The sequence below is a fragment of the Pseudophryne corroboree genome, chromosome 6, assembly GCF_028390025.1.
Source record: "Pseudophryne corroboree isolate aPseCor3 chromosome 6, aPseCor3.hap2, whole genome shotgun sequence".
Taxonomy (NCBI): Eukaryota; Metazoa; Chordata; class Amphibia; order Anura; family Myobatrachidae; genus Pseudophryne; species Pseudophryne corroboree.
The window spans coordinates 728901025-728921647 of NC_086449.1; the positions used below are offsets into that span (position 1 = coordinate 728901025).

At 46.5% G+C, this 20623-nt stretch overlaps 1 protein-coding gene across 4 annotated transcripts in view; it reads left to right on the forward strand.

Annotated features, from left to right (window-relative positions):
* The window catches only part of TMEM263 (transmembrane protein 263), a 93951-nt gene extending 74173 nt beyond the window's left edge, over window positions 1–19778 (forward strand). For all 4 annotated transcript variants that reach the window (XM_063928451.1, XM_063928452.1, XM_063928449.1 and 1 more), the window contains exon 3: window positions 18209–19778. In XM_063928451.1, the coding sequence (XP_063784521.1) occupies window positions 18209–18489 (281 nt within the window). In that variant the 3' untranslated portion in view covers window positions 18490–19778. The remainder of the gene's footprint in view (window positions 1–18208) is intronic.
* Window positions 19779–20623: the final 845 nt, after the last annotated feature.

A 20623-nucleotide genomic window follows, 5' to 3' on the forward strand; every position in this document is an offset into this window, starting at 1 on the left:
TGGCTTGGAGGAGGGTCATAGGGGGAGGAGCCAGTGCACACCACCTGATCGGAAAGCTTTACTTTTGTGCCCTGTCTCCTGCGGAGCCGCTATTCCCCATGGTCCTTTCAGGAACCCCAGCATCCACTACGGACTCCGAGAAATAGAATTATCGGTAAGTAAATTCTTATTTTCTTCCGGAGGAGAAAGCCAGGGAGTTATCCGAACTTGTCAGGAACCTCCTAAAACCAGGAAAAGTGTCTGTGCATCAATGCACAAGAGTCCTGGGAAAGATGGTGGCTTCTTACGAAGCAATCCCATTCGGCAGATTCCACGCACGAACTTTTCAGTGGGATCTGCTGGACAAATGGTCCGGATCGCATCTGCAGATGCATCAGCGGATAACCTTATCGCCACGGACAAGGGTGTCTCTTCTGTGGTGGTTACAGAGTGCTCATCTGTTACAAGGCCGCAGATTCGGCATACAGGACTGGGTCCTGGTGACCACGGATGCCAGTCTGAGAGGCTGGGGAGCGGTCACACAGGGAAGAAACTTCCAGGGAGTATGGTCAAGCCTGGAGATGTCTCTTCACATAAATATACTGGAGCTAAGAGCGATTTACAATGCTCTAAGCCTGGCAAAACCCCTGCTTCAGGGTCGGTCGGTGTTGATCCAGTCGGACAACATCACGGCAGTCGCCCACGTAAACAGACAGGGCGGCACAAGAAGCAGGAGAGCAATGGCAGAAGCTGCAAGGATTCTTCGCTGGGCGGAAGATCATGTGATAGCACTGTCAGCAGTGTTCATTCCGGGAGTGGACAACTGGGAAGCAGACTTCTTCAGCAGACACGATCTACACCCGGGAGAGTGGGGACTTCATCCAGAAGTCTTCCACATGATTGTGAACCGTTGGGAAAAACCAAAGGTGGATATGATGGCGTCTCGCCTCAACAAAAAACTGGACAGGTATTGCGCCAGGTCAAGAGACCCTCAGGCAATAGCTGTGGACGCTCTGGTAACACCGTGGGTGTTCCAGTCAGTGTATGTGTTTCCTCCTCTGCCTCTCATACCCAAAGTACTGAGAATTATACGGCAAAGGGGAGTAAGAACGATACTCGTGGCTCCGGATTGGCCAAGAAGAACTTGGTACCCGGAACTTCAGGAGATGCTCACGGAAAATCCGTGGCCTCTAAGACGGGACCTGATTCAGCAGGGACCGTGTCTATTCCAAGACTTACCGCGGCTGCGTTTGACGGCGTGGCGGTTGAACGCCGAATTCTAAGGGAAAAAGGCATTCCGGAAGAGGTCATCCCTACACTGGTTAAAGCCAGGAAGGAGGTGACTGCACAACATTATCACCGCATTTGGAGAAAATATGTTGCGTGGTGCGAGGCCAGGAAGGCCCCCACGGAGGAATTTCAATTGGGTCGATTCCTACATTTCCTGCAAACAGGATTGTCTATGGGCCTCAAGTTGGGGTCCATTAAGGTTCAAATTTCGGCCCTGTCGATTTTCTTCCAGAAAGAATTGGCTTCAGTTCCTGAAGTCCAGACTTTTGTAAAAGGAGTACTACATATACAGCCCCCGATTGTGCCCCCAGTGGCTCCGTGGGACCTTAATGTAGTTTTGGATTTTCTCAAATCCCATTGGTTTGAGCCACTCAAATCGGCGGATTTGAAATATCTTACATGGAAAGTAACCATGCTACTGGCCCTGGCTTCAGCCAGGAGAGTGTCAGAATTGGCGGCTTTATCGTATAAAAGCCCATATCTGATTTTCCATTCGGACAGGGCAGAACTGCGGACGCGTCCTCATTTTCTGCCTAAGGTGGTGTCAGCGGCTACTAGCGATTTGGAGGATTCCAAGTTGCTGGACGTTGTCAGGGCATTGAAAATATATATTTCAAGGACGGCTGGAGTCAGAAAATCTGACTCGCTGTTTATACTGTATGCACCCAACAAGCTGGGTGCTCCTGCTTCTAAGCAGACGATTGCTCGTTGGATTTGTAGCACAATTCAACTTGCACATTCTGTGGCAGGCCTGCCACAGCCTAAATCTGTCAAGGCCCATTCCACAAGGAAGGTGGGCTCATCCTGGGCGGCTGCCCGAGGGGTCTCGGCATTACAACTCTGCTGAGCAGCTACGTGGTCGGGGGAGAACACGTTTGTAAAATTCTACAAATTTGATACCCTGGCTAAAGAGGACCTGGAGTTCTCTCATTCGGTGCTGCAGAGTCATCCGCACTCTCCTGCCCGTTTGGGAGCTTTGGTATAATCCCCATGGTCCTGACGGAGTCCCCAGCATCCACTAGGACGTTTAGAGAAAATAAGATTTTACTTACCGATAAATCTATTTCTCGTAGTCCGTAGTGGATGCTGGGCGCCCATCCCAAGTGCGGATTGTCTGCAATACTTGTACATAGTTATTGTTACAAAAAAATCGGGTTGTTCTTGTTGTGAGCCGTCTGTTCAGAGGCTCCTACGTTGTCATACTGTTAACTGGGTTCAGATCACAAGTTGTACGGTGTGATTGGTGTGGCTGGTATGAGTCTTACCCGGGATTCAAAATCCTTCCTTATTGTGTACGCTCGTCCGGGCACAGTATCCTAACTGAGGCTTGGAGGAGGGTCATAGGGGGAGGAGCCAGTGCACACCACCTGATCCTAAAGCTTTATTTTTGTGCCCTGTCTCCTGCGGAGCCGCTAATCCCCATGGTCCTGACGGAGTCCCCAGCATCCACTACGGACTACGAGAAATAGATTTATCGGTAAGTAAAATCTTATTTTATGAAGTACTAGCTGGAGTACCCGGGATTTTAAGAATGTCTGTTTCCAAAAATAAATGTCCATATTAAACACACAGTATAAATAACATTGTAGATAGCTGAATACCCGTGCTGCTTTATGGGATGAGGATGGTAAATTAGAATGATAGTTGTTCGTTAATTTACGTTGGTTGGAGATCTAGTATATAGGCATATCTTGCTTCCCTGACGCACTTTGTGTAGTGGCCAAACCCCTTTTTGGTCACCCAAGGGACCCTGCTCTTCCCACTATACAACTCTTTCTGTGGCTTCCTGCTGCCTCCATTCCCCTCCTCACATCATGTCAGTGCCCCTGTGAAATTATTGATTTTTTAACAGTTTATTATCTAGTGCAGCACATTATGTATATCCTGAAATACTCTGAGCTCCTGGTGGACCGTGTAACTTCCACTATATAACTCTGTGTGTGGGTTCGTACTACCTGCAATCTTCTTACCTCATACTTTTTTGCCGAGGAGGTGAGACGTACCCTAGTGCTGTCTGCTCGGTGTTGGTTGTACTCCGGGAGGGCACTTACATGTGTGTCCCCCCCCCCCCCCCCCCTTTCCCCTCCCCCAAGACCAATTTTCCTACTTATTGAATACAACCCAGTACTAACTGACCTAGAGCTGGGGGGGCTGGTTTGGCACTAACTATGGCAGGAGGTCTTCCTGATATAGTGCCACCAGCCCTGCTTGGCAAAGCCTAGTGCTGTTAGTAGCAATGTCGGGGGTTCCCATCCCTTCCTTCCTCCTAGCAGTACTAGGTGAGGGCCTGCTCGTTGTTTTTTTTGGTTTTTTTTTCATTAAAAAGAATACTGCTGCATGGATGTGAGGAGTGTCTAGCTTTTTCAATGGACACCGTTTTATATCGATTTGCAAAAGTAAAATACGTCCAAACAAACTATTTATGCGGAGTTGTCTGTGTCTCACCTTTTGATGCCACCGTTGCTTATGTAGCAGAATGCCTTTTTTTTTTTTTTTTTTTTTTTTTTCCTCTGGATGCATGTTACATTGGGCCTAATTCAGAGTTGATCGCAGCAGCAAATTTGTTAGCAGTTGGGCAAAACCATGTGCACTGCAGGAGGGTGCAGATATAACATGTGCAGAGAGAGTTAGATTTGGGTGGGATGTGTTCAAACTGAAATCTAAATTGCAGTGTAAAAATAAAGCAGCCAGTATTTACCCTGCACAGAAACAAAATAACCCACCCAAATCTAACTGCCCAACTGCTAACAAATTTGCCTCTACAATCCGGTCTGAATTACCCCCCCCCCCCCCCCCCTCCCCCCGTATTAGATTGACGCAAGTTGCTTCAAACTCTGCATAGGGCCAGTTTTGTAGAACAGTACCATATTCCATTTATTTAATGACCAATGGACTTGAATGGAGGAGGTTGATATAAATCTCCTTGTTTTTGGCAATGCAGTTGATCGGTAGACTTATTTCCTAATTATCAGCGCTACTCCTGGCGTTTAGGGTGTCACTTGTGTATACAGTGACTTTCTCAAATTTTCAAGCTCCTAAAAATGTAAGATTTGAGACTTGCTGAGAGCGGGGTTTAATGGGTGTAGACTTGCAGAATTGGGTGTCAATGCGACTGCAGTGAGTGTACATTAAGGGTGTATGGTTTCAGGTTATGACAGACATGGCCACAGACAAGATCTCAATGATCTGAATTGGTCTGACTTGCGTCGGCTCAGACCCTGTTGCAGATGTAAACATTGATAGTGATGACTGTGGAGCTACTATTGATGACTGCATCCAATTGGCTCCAACTGTGAAAAACACGCCCATTTATTCAAATTCAGTAAAACGGCAAGAAATTTACACGCTAAGATGTGAGTACGGTACGAACCACCTTCACACTCTCTTAAGAACACACCGAAGCAAAATAGAAGTAGAGAATTTTCATACAATATTGTTCCTTTTTCTGTCGTTTGAGGGACGTTGGACTTCAAAGAGGACTTTTTCTGATAATTGAGAGAGACTATCTACACATTGGTGTCATCAGTATATTGACTTTCTTGACATTTGAGATTACCATTGCTTTCTCTCACACATTTGTTCAGACCATCTGGCAGTGCGCAGTCGGGGAACACTCAGTCTTTTTTCCATTAACCTATATATTAGATATTGCTTATAACCTGCACAGATGGATAACAAGACAAATTCATGTGATTGTGTTGTCTACTAATTCTACTGGGGCTGTACGGATGGTGTAATGGTTAGCATTACTGCCTCACACCACAGAGGTCATGGGTTTGCTTCCCACCATGGCCTTCACTGTGTGGAGTTTGTATTTTCTCCCCATGCTTGCGTGGATTTCCTCCAGGTACTCTGGTTTCCTCCCACAATCCAAAAATATAATGATAGGTCAATTGGCTCCCAACAACAATTAACCCTAGCGTGAATGTGTGTGCACATGTGGTAGGGAATATAGATTGTAAGCCCCATTGGGGAAGGAGCTGATGTTAATGGCTAGAATATTCTCTGTAAAACGCTGCGGAATGTGTGCGCTATATAAATAGCTGATGATAATAATAATACTAGTGTTCAAGTCTTATTGCGGATACTTTCTGGTTTGCTGGGGAAAACATGTTGTTTTTCTGGAATTGAGGGATCATGGCAGGTATTGGAGATATCTACTGCAGTACCTACGTCATATATGGGGGTGATACTAAATATTTGCAGTTATCACCCTTTAAAATGGGTGTTTTTGGTCAATAAGTCGCAAATATTTAATGATAAATAGGCTACTTAAGGAGAACTCCCAGTGAGACTTAAGTGCTGTACAAGGCTCTTGTAGCGACACTATGGGGTCAATTCTATTCTCCGACAGTTGAATAGCGCCGGGAATTAGCTCCCGACGCTATTCAATTCAGCTCCAGTTAAGTCGGCGATGGCCCGTTCTCGCCGACTAAACAGGTTGAATTGTCGGGAGAACGGGCATTCTCCGACTTAACACCTCGGCGCGAGGCTGATTCCCGACAGAATCAGCCTCGCGCCGGCCATGCGGCAGCACTTTTGTCGGGTTTCTTCTCTCATCCCCCTGGGATGAGAGAACAATTCCCGACAATTGAGGGTCACTCGTCGCTGTATTGAATAGCGCCGGGAGCAAACTCCCGGCGCTATTCAACTGTCGGAGAATAGAATTGACCCCTATGACCTACACACATGGATTCCAATTCTATAAAACCGAGCAATAATACGCTAGCTTAGCATTTTATACTTGTATCAATGATTATTAGACATTATCTCTAAAGTACTTATGAAAAAAAATGTAAAGAATTTTCTTTAGTGTTAACCCTATTATACCCTATGTCAGTGGTTCCCAAACTTTTGAATCCTACACCCCCTACACCAAATGTTTCTTATTGAGAGAGGCAGAAAAAATTATTAAATTAAGTGAATTGTACTTACCTGTCATTGCTCTACTGTATGTCCACATATATTATGATTTGCAGCCACCAGCACTGGTTTTGCTTATCACATTGATCATAAATAATCTGGTCCTGGACCACCAACCTGTGGCACCCCAGCAACTGCACCCAGGTTGAGAATCCCTGCCCTCTTTAATCCAATTATTCTAATTCTTGTGCTCTCCCAGCACATTCAGTAGAGAGTGAGAGAGTGCTATAGTCACCTTCTAATCTAGATCATTAAAGCTGCAGGACCATTTGCTAATATCCTGTTATCAGGCAAGCATACATACACTGGGCAGATGTATTAACCTGGAGAAGGCATAAGGAAGGGATAAACCAGTGACATGTGCAAGGTGATAAAGGCACCAGCCAATCATTTCCTAACTGTTGATTTACATATTGGAACTGACTGGCTGGTGCCTTTATCACCTTGCACTTATCACTGGTTTATCACTTCCTTATGCCTTCTACAGGTTAATACATCTGCCCCTTTAATTTGTAGTCACACAGTAGTTGGCAAGCCATGTGCTGATGAAACCTGAATTATACCCCGTTCACATCGCAAACATGGGTCCGATCCGGGATTTGAACACGGCTCCGACCCCGGGTAAGACGTTCACATCGCAATATTGACCTGGGTTATTCCCGGGTTATTGCCGTGTTGGTGTCTCTTTGCACAACCCGGGTCACCCATGTTAAAACTAGTGTGATGTCATTTTAAAAGGACTTGATTGGTTCCCAGTTTTCAACAAGAAAGGGAGAGGGCTGGGGAATGCTCACAGTGCAGCAATCATGGCCGACCGAGCACATGTCCCAGCAGAGCCCGGAATTCATGATTGTCTCAGCTGTACATCTGGTTCAAAGGAGTGCAGAACTGTGCCGATAGCTTTCCAACATGTGTGCTCACAGTGCAGTACAGTAAACAGACCTCAGCTGACTACACACAGCCAATCAGCGCTATTGCTTCAGAGCCAGGTTGAATATCCCGGGACTGTAGCTTTTTAGAGCACATTAATCCGGGTTAGACACGTGTACCACCCTTCTTTTAACCTGGGAAGAAATACCGAGTTGGACGTCCCAGGATATTCAGACTGGCACTTTCACACCGCACATCTACCCGGGTCGACTCTGTAAAAATCTGGGTTATTTTGGCTATGTGAAAGGGGTATTATAGGCCATAAAAATAAGATTATAAATCGCATGTGCTCTCCATTTTTAGTTGTCTGCTATTTACGGATGAGGAGACTGTTTGGAGTGGGTGCTGAGATTGTTCTGTAATTGTCCATCACAGGTAAAGCGTAACATACTGTGACTGTATTGTTTTCCAGAGATGCTGAGGCACTCCTGTCTATGGGAGATGTACATTTCAATAATTAAAACCGTTTTGACAGATGTGTTTTCACAATGGAGTTGATGAAGCTGACTTCTCGTCTCACACCTCCCCTGCATCACAGCTCTGTGAAGTACGCAGCCCAGAGTTTGTATTATTGATGTGACAGATGCAGTCCTACTTTAGGGGAAGGTGCGTTTTGCCCACGAATGTTAAGCAAGGCAGGTTTTGAAATCTGGAGAGGTGATGATTGAAAAGAGGATGAAAGCTTGCCGAATGAGCTTGGGGCGAGTGATGAGCCGGTGAAGGTTTGTCAGAGCAAAAGGAACAGCCGGCGCACTCCGTCAAAACAAATGGCTTTGATGTTTCCAGGAGCTTAATTTCCACTTCTGATATGAAGTGTTTATAAACCTGCACCATCCTGCTATTGTGACAGTGGGTACAAGCTAGGGTAGGCTAGCACTTCTGATATTTGGTATATTTCTTCATCACACTTGACTTTAAAACCTATACTGCAGTTTTTCTTTTGTACTATGATGATCCCCCCCCCCCCCTTTTTTTTTTTACATTTTTTTTAAAGGAATATTGGGCACTGATAAATTCTAGAGCTCTATGTTAATATTAGAATATTGAAACAAATACACAAATTTGACCATTTAATAACTAAACTGATTATGCAGATTATTAATAAGCTCAGGGCTGTCTCCAGGCCTACTGGCATCCTGTGCGATACGTTTTGGAGCGCGAGGAGACAAGACAGGCAGCAAGAGGTGCGATGCAATAGGAGGAGGCCATGCGGTCCAGCAGCCAATCCGGAGCTTATCTCATATAAAGGAATGTACAAGTAGCTTCAAGTAAATAAAAAGAAATAGTCAGAAAAACTAAACTTAATCTTACGCTGAGATTTAAGGTCATCTGAGTGGAGGGAGACCACGGAAAGTGGGAATCGTACCTGGTGTTCCTCATCACTAATCAGTACAGTGTCGGGCTACTAGCTCTGTGAGCCAGCACAGTCCCAGAAAGTAGAAAGTGGGGCCCACTCCTGGCATATCACTTCTCCCTTGCAAGTGAACACTCAGCAGCGTGTCTTGCTAAGAGATATGGGGGGGTCATTCCGACCTGATCGCACGCTGCCGTTTTTCGCAGCGGTGCGATCAGGTCTGTAGTGCGCTGCGCATGGGTCACAATGCGCAAGCGCATCTCTCCCTGACGACGGCTGTCGCCAGGGAGCGACGGAACTAACAAAGGGAAGCAATCGCAAGAAGATTGGAAGGGAGAGGCCGGCCGGAGGCGTCAGCTGACCGCCTGTCGAAAATACGTCAGTTTTTGACTTTTTTAGGTCGGAAGGGGTTCCGACCTATTAAATATATTCGACAAGTCGAGGAATTCGACTTGTCAAAAAGCACGTGGATAGGCGGAATAGCTGCCGATCCACGTGCTTGCCTTTTTGACCATCTCACTTCGACTGTAAAAAAAAGTCGAAGTGAGTGGAATGCGGGAGCAGTGACGGGGAGAGCCGTGGGCAGCCAGACTGGGAGAGTAGGAGGATGTCACAGCTGCCGCTCACAGCAGCGTCAACCTGGCTCCAGCAAGCGATACCTCGCTTGCTGGAGTTGGGTGGACGCTGCCGTGAGCGGCGGCTGTTTAGCGGGGCCATGGAGAGGAGGAATGGGGAGAGACAGACATACGAGGGGGGAGGTGGGGGGGGGGAGAGCCGTTGGAAGACGGAGAGCAGCACTACAGCAGCGGCTATATAGCTGCTGCTGTGGCGCTGCTCTCCCCCTGTCTGCCTGCGGCTCCCCCCCCCCCCCCCCCCCACCCCTCCTGCATCTCAATTCGACTTTTTTTCAAGTTGAATTGATGATGCATTGAATAGCCCAGGTCGGATCCTTTCTGACAAATGAATGTCGGAATGGATCTGACTTCAATTGAATATACCCCATAGTTTTGAAACTAGCAAAACAGACCTTCATGATAAATACATTTTGGGAGCCTTCTAATAGTTCCCATACTGATCACAGCCAGGTTATTATTCATGGGGGCAGCACAGACTGTGTAATGGTTAGCATTACTTCCTTACAGCACTGACGTCATGAGTCTGATTCCCACCATGGCCCTAACTGTGTATATTCTCCCTGTGCTTGCGTGGGTTTCCTCCCACAAGCCAAAAATATACAGGTGGGTTAATTGGCTCCCTACAGATTCACCTTGGCGTGAATGTGTGCGCGTGTACATGTGGTAGGGAATATAGATTGTAAGCTCCACTGGGGCAGGGACTGATGTGAATGGGCAAAATATTCTCTGTAAAGCGCTGCGGATTATGTGTGCGCTATATAAATAACTAGTAATAATAGTACTATGAGCACCATTTACCCAGGGCATACAGTATACATCCAATCGTTACGTATGACTTTGAGGAAATGCTGCAACCCATGGCAATGCCATAGATGCCATTAAACCACAAACACAAAACATGCTTCAAGCACAAAGCTTTTCCTTAAATACAGTTCCATTTGACTCAAATGCAACGGTGTCTTCTACCACACTAAACCATTTATTGTTTCAATAGGGTTGGGGCTGAAATGCCGGCGAGTGGGTTGCCGGGGCGGTCAGAATACTCCCGCTGTTTAGAGCCTCTTATCCCCTAACCCTCCCCTGTGGTGCCTAACCCACCCCTGCGGCCTAAACCTAACCTTTCCCCCGCGACTTACCTCTCCTGCATCCTGGCAGTCACTCTATTTATTGGGTTACTGACGCCAGCATTGTGATTCTATTTGGGATGCCAGCAATCCGATCAGTGTCTGGATTTCGGCGTTATTTCGGCAGCCGGGATCCTGGCTGAATCCGTTTCAGTAGACACACTGCTCCCTATTCATGTCTCTTGCATGTATCTCGCTATAATCCTGTACAATCTTGGACAGGATGGGGTCACAACATTTTAGTCCTTTATTGTACTTCTTAAGTTTGGCCAATGTCAGTCCGATTTGAATTGGAGCTCTTTTATCTCTCTGTGTATGAGGTGTGGGGATTCAGCTATCTTGCAAAATTAACTATTTCAAACGATAAGGAAATGGTGAGTCCTGTAACAGGTATGTACTCGGATGTTCTCCTTGCCTATTTAGCTTTTAACACAAAAGTGCATTCAATGGAAAGCTGACGGGGCCTTAAAAACTACTACTGATAGTATGGACTTTTTCCATAGGGTCCCTGAATGCTGCTTGCACAAATGTGGACGCCCCTTGCCTTTTCTTAATCCTCCAGCATCTGTAATCAATGCGTACTGCTAATGCAGTCTGCAGAGGGTTCTGTTATCAGTATTTTGAGATGCACAGCATGGTGTAAAGGTGCATACACACGGTGAGAGCCTGACTTTTTTCATTTTCCCTTGAACTCCCCCAGAGCCCAGAACCACCAATTTTGACTACCTGTACTTCCGATTTTGACTATACTTTGTACTAGATAGTACACTATATAGACTGAGCAAGTCAATCCCGACTCTCTACCAACCCCGTGGGAGTGCGCATCGGGATCGAATCGGTATCGCAAGCGGCAAAACACCGTCCGATTTGCACTAACTTTCCTTCCGAGTTTGTCTATATAGTCAAAATCGAAAGGATTTTGTCTCACAGTGCTTTATGACTGACCGTGGATAAGTATTCATACGTTGAGATAGGAGAGCTTGTTGTAATCCTGTTTTCTCTAACGTCCTAGTGGATGCTGGGGACTCCGAAAGGACCATGGGGAATAGCGGCTCCGCAGGAGACTGGGCACAAAGTAAAAGCTTTAGGACTAGCTGGTGTGCACTGGCTCCTCCCCCTATGACCCTCCTCCAGTTAGATTTTGTGCCCGAACGAGAAGGGTGCAATCTAGGTGGCTCTCCTGAGCTGCTTAGAGTAAAAGTTTAAATAGGTTTTTATTTTCAGTGAGACCTGCTGGCAACAGGCTCACTGCATCGAGGGACTTAGGGGAGAGAAACGAACTCACCTGCGTGCAGAGTGGATTGGGTTTCTTAGGCTACTGGACATTCGCTCCAGAGGGACGATCACAGGCCCAGCCATGGATGGGTCCCGGAGCCCCGCCGCCGGCCCCCTTACAGATGCTGAAGCAAGAAGAGGTCCATAAATCTGCGGCAGAAGACTTTCCTGTCTTCATAAGGTAGCGCACAGCACTGCAGCTGTGCGCCATTGCTCTCGGCACACTTCACACTCCGGTCACTGAGGGTGCAGGACGCTGGGGGGGGGGCATCCTGGGAAGCAATGAATTTACCTTAGTTGGCGAAAAATACATCACATATAGCTCCTGGGCTATATGGATGTATTTAACCCCTGCCAGTTTTCCAGTAAAAAGCGGGAGAAGAGCCCGCCGTGAAGGGGGCGGGGCCTATCTCCTCAGCACACAGCGCCATTTTTCCCACACAGCTCCGCTGGTAGGAAGGCTCCCAGAATCTCCCCTGCATCCTGCAACTACAGAAACAGGGTAAAAAAGAGAGGGGGGCACTTATTTGGCAAAATAACAGATATAAGCAGCTATAAGGGATAGACACTTATTGTAAGGTTGTCCCTATACATATATAGCGCTCTGGTGTGTGCTGGCAAACTCTCCCTCTGTCTCCCCAAAGGGCTAAGTGGGTCCTGTCCTCTATCAGAGCATTCCCTGTGTGTGTCGACATGTATGAGGAGGAAAATGATGTGGAGGCGGAGCAGGGTGTCTGTAACAGTGATGTCACCCCCTAGGGGGTCGACACCTGAGTGGATGTACTGTTGAAAATTACGTGACAGTGTCAGCTCTATATAAAAAAACAGTGGTTGACATGAGACAGCCGGCTACTCAGCTTGTGCCTGTCCAGACGTCTCATAGGCCGTCAGGCAGATGGCAGATACAGACGCCGACACGGATACTGACTCCTGTGTCGACGGTGAAGAGACAACCGTGATTTCCAGTAGGGCCACACGTTACATGATTGAGACAATGGAAAATGTTTTATACATTTATGATAATACGAGTACCACCAAAAAAGGGGTATTATGTTCGGTGAGGGAAAAACTACCTGTAGTTTTCCTGAATCTGAGAAATAAAATGTGTGATGATGCGTGGGTTTCCCCCCGATAACAATTAATAATTTCTTAAAAAGTATTGGCTGCATACCCTTTCCCGCCAGAGGTTAGGATGCATTGGGAAACACCCCCTAGGGGGGATAAGGCGCTCACACGCTTGTAAGAACAAGGGCTCTACCCTCTCATGAGATGGCCGCCCTTAAGGATCCTGCTGATAGAAAGCAGGAGGGAAAAAGGTATTTACACACATACTGGTGTTATACTGCGACCAGCTATCGCCTCAGCCTGGAGGTGCAGTGCTGGGTTGGCATGGTCGGATTCCCTGACTGGAAATATTGATATCCTAGATAAGGATAGTATATTATTGCCTATAGAGCATTTAAAAGATGCATTTCTATATATGCATGATGCACAGCGGAATAATTGCCGACTGGCATCAAGTATAAGTGCGTTGTCCAATTCTACCAGTAAAATGGTCAGGTGATGCGGATTCCAAACGCCATTTGGAAGTATTGCCTTTGAAAGGGGACATTTGGGGGTCGGTCTTTTAGACCTGGTGGCCACGGCAACAGCTGGGAAATCCACGTTTGTACCCCAGGTCGCCTCTCAAAATAAGACGCCGTATTATCAGGCGCAGTCCTTTGTTGGCAAGCGGACAAAAAGTTTCCTCTTTTCTGCTCGTGACAGAGGGAGAGGAAAAAGGCTGCAGAGATCAGCCAGTTCCCAGGAACAGAAACCCTTTCCAGCCTCTGCCAAGCCCTCAGTATGACGCTAGGGCTTTACAAGCTCAGGCACGGTGGGGGCCCGTTCTCAATGAATTTCAGTGCGCAGTGGGCTCACTCGCAAGTAGACCCCTGGATCCTTCAGGTAATATCTCAGGGGTACATATTGTAATTCGAGACGTCTCCCCCTCGCCGTTTCCAAAAGTCGACTTTACCGACGTCTCCCTCTGACAGGGAGGCAGTTTTGGAAGCCATTCACAAGCTGTATTCCCAGCAGGTGATAATCAAGGTACCCCTCCTGCAACAGGGAACGGGGTATTATTCCACACTATTGTGGTACCGAAGCCGGACGGCTCGGTGAGACCGATTCTAAAATCTAAAATCTTTGAACACTTACATACAGAGGTTCAAATTCAAGATTGAGTCACTCAGAGCAGTGATTGCGAACCTGGAAGAAGGGGACTACATGATGTCTCGGGACATCAAGGATGCTTACCTTCATGTCAAAATTTACCCTTCTCACCAAGGGTACCTCAGGTTTATGGTACAGAACTGTCACTATCAGTTCAGACGCTGCCGTAGGGATGGTCCACGGCACCCCGGGTCTTTACCAAGGTAATGGCCGAAATGATGATGTTCCTTCGAAGGAAGGGAATTTTAGTTATCCCTTACTTGGACGATTCCCTGATAAGGGTAAGATCCAGGGAACAGTTGGAGGTCGGTGTAGCACTATCTCAGATAGTGCTGCGGCAGCACGATTGGATTCTCAATATTCCAAAATCGCAGCTGGTTCCGTCGACGTGTCTTCTGTTCCTAGGGATGATCCTGGACACAGTCCAGAAAAAGGTGTTTCTCCCGGAGGAGAAAGCCAGGGAGTTATCCGAGCTAGTCAGGAACCTCCTCAAACCGAGCCAAGTCTCAGTGCATCAATGCACAAGGGTTCTGGGTAAAATGGGGGCTTCCTACGAAGCAATCCCATTCGGCAGATTCCACGCAAGAACTTTCCAGTGGGACCTGCTGGACAAATGGTCCGGGTCGCATCTTCAGATGCATCAGCGGATAACCCTGTCACCAAGGACAAGGGTGTCCCTCCTGTGGTGGTTGCAGAGTGCTCATCTTCTAGAGGGCCGCAGATTCGGCATTCAGGACTGGGTCCTGGTAACCACGGATGCCAGCCTGCGAGGCAGTCACACAGGGAAGGAATATCCAGGACTTATGGTCAAGCCTGGAGACATCACTTCACATAAATATCCTGAAGCTAAGGGACATTTACAATGCTCTAAGCTTAGCAAGACCTTTGCTTCAAGGACAGCCGGTGTTGATCCAGTCGGACAACATCACGGCAGTCACCCACGTAAACAGAAAGGGTGGCACAAGAAGCAGAAGGGCAATGACAGAAGCTGCAAGGATTCTTCGCTGGGCGGAAAATCATGGGATAGCACTGTCAGCAGTATTCATTCCGGGAGTGGACAACTGGGAAGCAGACTTCCTCAGCACGACCTCCACCCGGGGAGAGTGGGGACTTCACCCAGAAGTCTTCCACAGGATTATAAACCGTTGGGAAAAACTCGACGGGTATTGCGCCAGGTCCAGGGACCCTCAGGCAATAGCTGTAGACGCTCTGGTAACACCGTGGGTGTACCAGTCAGGGTATGTGTTTCCTCCTCTGCCTCTCATACCCAAGGTACTGAGATTGATAAGATGGTGAGGAGTAAGCACTATATTCGTGGCTCCGGATTGGCCAAGAAGGACTTGGTAACCGGAACTTCAAGAGATGGTCACGGAGGATCCGTGGCCTCTACCTCTAAGAAGGGACCTGCTCCAGCAAGGACCCTGTCTGTTCCAAGACTTACCGCGGCTGCGTTTGACGGCATGGCGGTTGAACGCCGGATCCTGAAGGAAAAAGGGCATTCCGGGTGAAGTCATCCCTATCCTGATCAAAGCCAGGAAGGATGTAACCGCAAAAACATTATCACCGCAATTGGCGAAAATATGTTGCGTGGTGCGAGGCCAGTAAGGCCCGACGGTGGAAATTCGACTGGGTCGATTCCTACATTTCCTACAAACAGGAGTGTCTATGGGCCTGAAATTGGGGTCCATTAAGGTTCAAATTTCGGCCCTGTCAATTTTCTTCCAAAAAGAACTAGCTTCAGTCCCTGAAGTTCAGACGTTTGTAAAAGGGGTACTGCATATACAGCCTCCTTTTGTGCCTCCAGTGGCACTTGGGATCTCAATGTAGTTTTTTTTTGGATTCCAAAAGTCACATTGGTTTGAACCACTTAAATCTGTGGAGTTAAAATATCTCACATGGAAAGTGGTCATGCTGTTGGCCCTGGCCTGGGCCAGGCGCGTGTCAGAATTGGCGGCTTTATCCTGTAAAAGCCCTTATCTGATTTTCCATTCGGACAGGGCGGAATTGAGGACTTGTCCTCAATTTCTCCCTAAGGTGTTTTCGGCATTTCACTTAAACCAACCTATTGTGGTGCCTGCGGCTACTAGGGACTTGGAGGATTCCAAGTTGCTGGACGTAGTCAGGGCCCTGAAAATATGTTTCCAGGACGGCTGGAGTCAGAAAATCTGACTCGCTGTTTATCCTGTATGCACCCAACAAGCTGGGTGCTCCTGCTTCTAAGCAGACGATTGCTCGTTGGATTTGTAGTACAATTCAGCTTGCACATTCTGTGGCAGGCCTGCCACAGCCAAAATCTGTAAAAGCCCATTCCACACGGAAAGTGGGCTCATCTTGGGCGGCTGCCCGAGGGGTCTCGGCTTTACAACTTTGCCGAGCAGCTACTTGGTCAGGGGCAAACACGTTTGCTAAATTCTACAAATTTGATACCCTGGCTGAGGAGGACCTGGAGTTCTCTCATTCGGTGCTGCAGAGTCATCCGCACTCTCCCGCCCGTTTGGGAGCTTTGGTATAATCCCCATGGTCCTTTCGGAGTCCCCAGCATCCACTAGGACGTTAGAGAAAATAAGAATTTACTTACCGATAATTCTATTTCTCATAGTCCGTAGTGGATGCTGGGCGCCCATCCCAAGTGCGGATTGTCTGCATTACTTGTACATAGTTATTGTTACAAAAATCGGGTTATTGTTGTTGTGAGCCATCTTTTCAGAGGCTCCTTCTGTTATCATGCTGTTAACTGGGTTCAGATCACAAGTTGTACGGTGTGATTGGTGTGGCTGGTAATGAGTCTTACCCGGGATTCAAAATCCTTCCTTATTGTGTACGCTCGTCCGGGCACAGTATCCTAACTGAGGCTTGGAGGAGGGTCATAGGGGGAGGAGCCAGTGCACACCAGCTAGTCCTAAAGCTTTTACTTTGTGCCCTGTCTCCTGCGGAGCCGCTATTCCCCATGGTCCCTTCGGAGTCCCCAGCATCCACTACGGACTATGAGAAATAGAATTATCGGTAAGTAAATTCTTATTTTAATTTTCTAACGTCCACAAGCCTGAAAACAAAAAAATATGCAAAGTGCAGGGACACCAGGATATGTGAAGAAACCTTTCCTCCCGCAGTTTGCATTGGCCACCTGTGCTGGGTGTGATTTGCTGCTGCAGCAACCTTTGGTGTTGATGCAGTTTCTAAGTACAGGATGCTCCATAAATGTTTGAATTTCCTTTTTACCATAATTGAACTGTAAATGTACTGTACCTTGCTTGATGCCTACCAATAGTACAGTAGTATGCTTTCTATTCTAAGTAACAAACTCTGTTTACATTCACCTGAGTTATGCATTGAAACACCTGATAAGTGCATTGTTTTTATTGTGCATCATGTGGGCAGCACTGTATTATATACAATAAAATGCTTTGGTCAATGTTAGGAAAAACTCTAACCTACCTAATGTAATAATTATACTATAGCCTACTAGGAAAGCGGTAGAGGGTCATGTAAGTATAGCATCCAGTAATAATTGACTTGTGTATGGCTGCTTCTGCCGTAATACTGCCCCTCTCACCAGAACACTCTGAATTCCCCCTCCATAGCAAATTGCTTTATAGTTATGACAACTGTGGCATGGTAGTTGGCATCACTGCCTCACAGCACTGAGGTTGTGAGGGGATGTGTTTAGCATCCTGGCTGCCGGAATCCTGACACCACTCAGGAGTTACAAATACTGAAATACTTACCCCTCCGATGACTGCTGGCATCCCAATCGTTTGCAATTCATGTGGATTCCATTGTGAGTTCAGTACTTGACCAATGACCTTTGTGTGGAGTGTGTATGTTCTCCCGATAAATTGGCTGCTGACTAATAATCTAGTGTATATGTCCATATGATAATGAATATAGATTGTAAACTTCACTGGGGCAGGGACTGATGTGAATGACTGAAATATTTTCTGTGAAGCGCTGTGGTATATGTGTGCACTATCTACCTAACCCGATAAATTAGCTCTCTAGGGGGGTAATTCTGAGTTGATCGCAGCAGGAACTTTGTTAGCAGTTGGGCAAAACCATGTGCACTGCAGGGGGAGGGGGGGGGAGATATAACATGTGCAGAGAGAGTTAGATTTGGGTGTGGTGTGTTCAATCTGAAATCTAAATTGCAGTGTAAAAACAAAGCAGCCAGTATTTACCCTGCACAGAAACAATATACCCCACCCAAATCTAACTCTCTCTGCATATGTTATATCTGCCTCCCCTGCAGTGCACATAGTTTTGCCCAACTGCTAACAAAGTTCCTGCTACGATCAACGCAGAATTACCCCCTAGGTCCTTAAATACTAGAATTGCCTAAATTGTAACTTTGACCAGATTCTGTTTCCTTCAGGAAAATAGATGAATAGTAAATCTACCTAATTTTCCCAATCTCCGTCAATTTAATGTGTAATCTGTAAAATCCATAAACAATACCTTACTAATGGTTTCTTCTGTATCCCTTCTAGCTACCGTCAAAGACCACCCTCAGCCACAGTCGGGCATGTTCTCCCGTGTAACCGGGGGCATCTTCAGCATGACTAAAGGGGCCGTTGGTGCCACCATAGGCGGAGTTGCCTGGATTGGAGGCAAAAGTTATGAAGTGACCAAAACGGCAGTCACATCAGTGCCAAGTATAGGCATCGGCATCGTGAAAGGCGGAGTGTCGGCAGTCACTGGAAGCGTTGCAGCCGTGGGGTCTGTTGTTTCCAGTAAAGTTTCTGGCAAAAAGAAAGACAAATCTGACTGAGACTATATCATTTAGAGACTGACCCAGCCGTGATTTGGTGGCTTCGGCAGAGTTGAGCTAACGCCACACCACCTAAGACCCTTACTTCTGTATGGTGCGGTTATACCAGCAAACAGAAGGATTTGCAGCAGTTGTGCAGCGAACAGGCTATGAAGGAGTCATTCAAACTGCAATTCAGATGTTACATTTTTGTTATTACACCAAATCATGTGGTTACCGTTCAAAAATGTTCAATATGTCAGTTGCTGGTAACAACCCCTCAAAGCCATTTGTTGGTGAACTTTTATTGTTTTGGATTTTTGTGTATGGATTTTTTTTTTCTTTGCTTTTTAATCTATGCTAGAGAAGTCACAGCACATAGATGTGTTTTTTGGTGCGTGTGGATTATATAGTACACGTCCTTTTATGTCTTGCTATGCCTGTGTAGGTTCAGAGTGGACAGTTTCTGTTGAAAGTCCATACACCGTGTACTACACCTGTGCAGGCTGTCAGTGGATAGTGGCACACAATCTGCACTATGTTTATGTCCAGAGATTTCAAAACTTTATTTTGTCTTCTTTCTCCAGTGTACGTTCTAAATACGATTTTGGGATATTCCTATTTTCTGCAAGTAGTTCTATATTTAACAGTGTTCTATGTTCCTTCCCATGATAAACTTGTTTTAAGGTCTATTGAACATCTGAATCTGGGTTTAATTTATTCTGTGACATGAAAAACTGTTAAACTATGTACGTCTTCGCTCCATCTGCCCCCTCTCCCTCACCTGCCACATTTTAGTGCCTTATAGAAAACCCTCAGGTACACATCATAAATGCTATTTACACTACCGTATACGTTGTTTCGTTAAGCGTCTCATATAAAGGTAAGGTTATATCCTTTGTGTCTGTATTTGCACACGTTTAGCACTCCCACTTTCACTGCCAATCAGAAGTGTAGTTACCCAATTTTTCCCTCTTGGCTTTGGAAATGTTTTTTTTTTCATTTTAAAGGATTCCAGAAGTGGTAGTTTACATATTTTTATACATTGCAAGATGCTTATTTTCTATATAAATAAAGTATAATTATTTGCTGTGTCTTTGGAACTTTAAACATAGGATTTACTAGGGAATGCAAAGTATAACTGTAAAATTACTGTCCTGGTTACAATCAGCAGCTACAGATGTGTACATGGTTTTTTTTTTCTTTCCCCTTTTATACTTTTAATATACTTGTTTCAGATAAATACTGAATTTGTTGCCCACTTGAACTGTGAATTATGGTGAGAGATTAAAATAAACATTGTGCCTGAATTTGTGTCAAGTAAATATTAATTCCTTCCCCCAAAATATATTATTCACTAGGTGCCATCGGACACAACCATAAATGGGGTGTGGCTGCATCACTTTAGGGGTGTTCTAAGGGAATTGCCTAGAACTCTGCTACTCGTAACAACCATCCCCCCCCATTTCACCCCCCTGAAAACGGGATGTAGTTATGTGACCGGTCGCCCAGAGAGTGGGAGTAGAACCAGTGGCGCAATTCGCCACCAAGCCCGCAGGGTGGCCAGAGCAGCAAGCCCACAAGAGGCTTGTTCCGCTCCTCCCACACCACCGGCATTCCGCTGTTGGGATACCGGCGGAGGTATGCTTACCACCGGTCACACATACCCAACCCCCTGAAATCAGATCTCCATTTTCTTCCCAGTAGTAGATTAGGTAGAAGCCTTGATAATTGAGACAGTCCCAACAAAAGAGGAATGTCCCCCTATGTATGTGTTTTTATCCCGACTGCCGGCATATCATATCCAACCTGATAAAGGTAAATGGGAGAAGGGATAAAAACACATACATAGGTGGGACATCCCTCTTTTGTTGGGACTGTCCCGCTGTCTCTATTATCAAGGCTTTGGGTTGGGAGTGATATGCCGGCGGTCAGAATAACGACCGTGCATCCCGATGGTGAGAATCCCGACAAGGGCAAGTAAAGTAAACTTACCTTTTCCCCAATATCCCCCCCCCCCACCCCACAAACCCTCCCTTCACACAACCTAACCCCCTCCATCCCCCGTATACTATCCCAAACCCTCTCTCCCCGCAGCCTAAACCTAACCACGCTCCATCCCGCCTAAAGAAACATCCCCTTCCTCCCTGCAGTC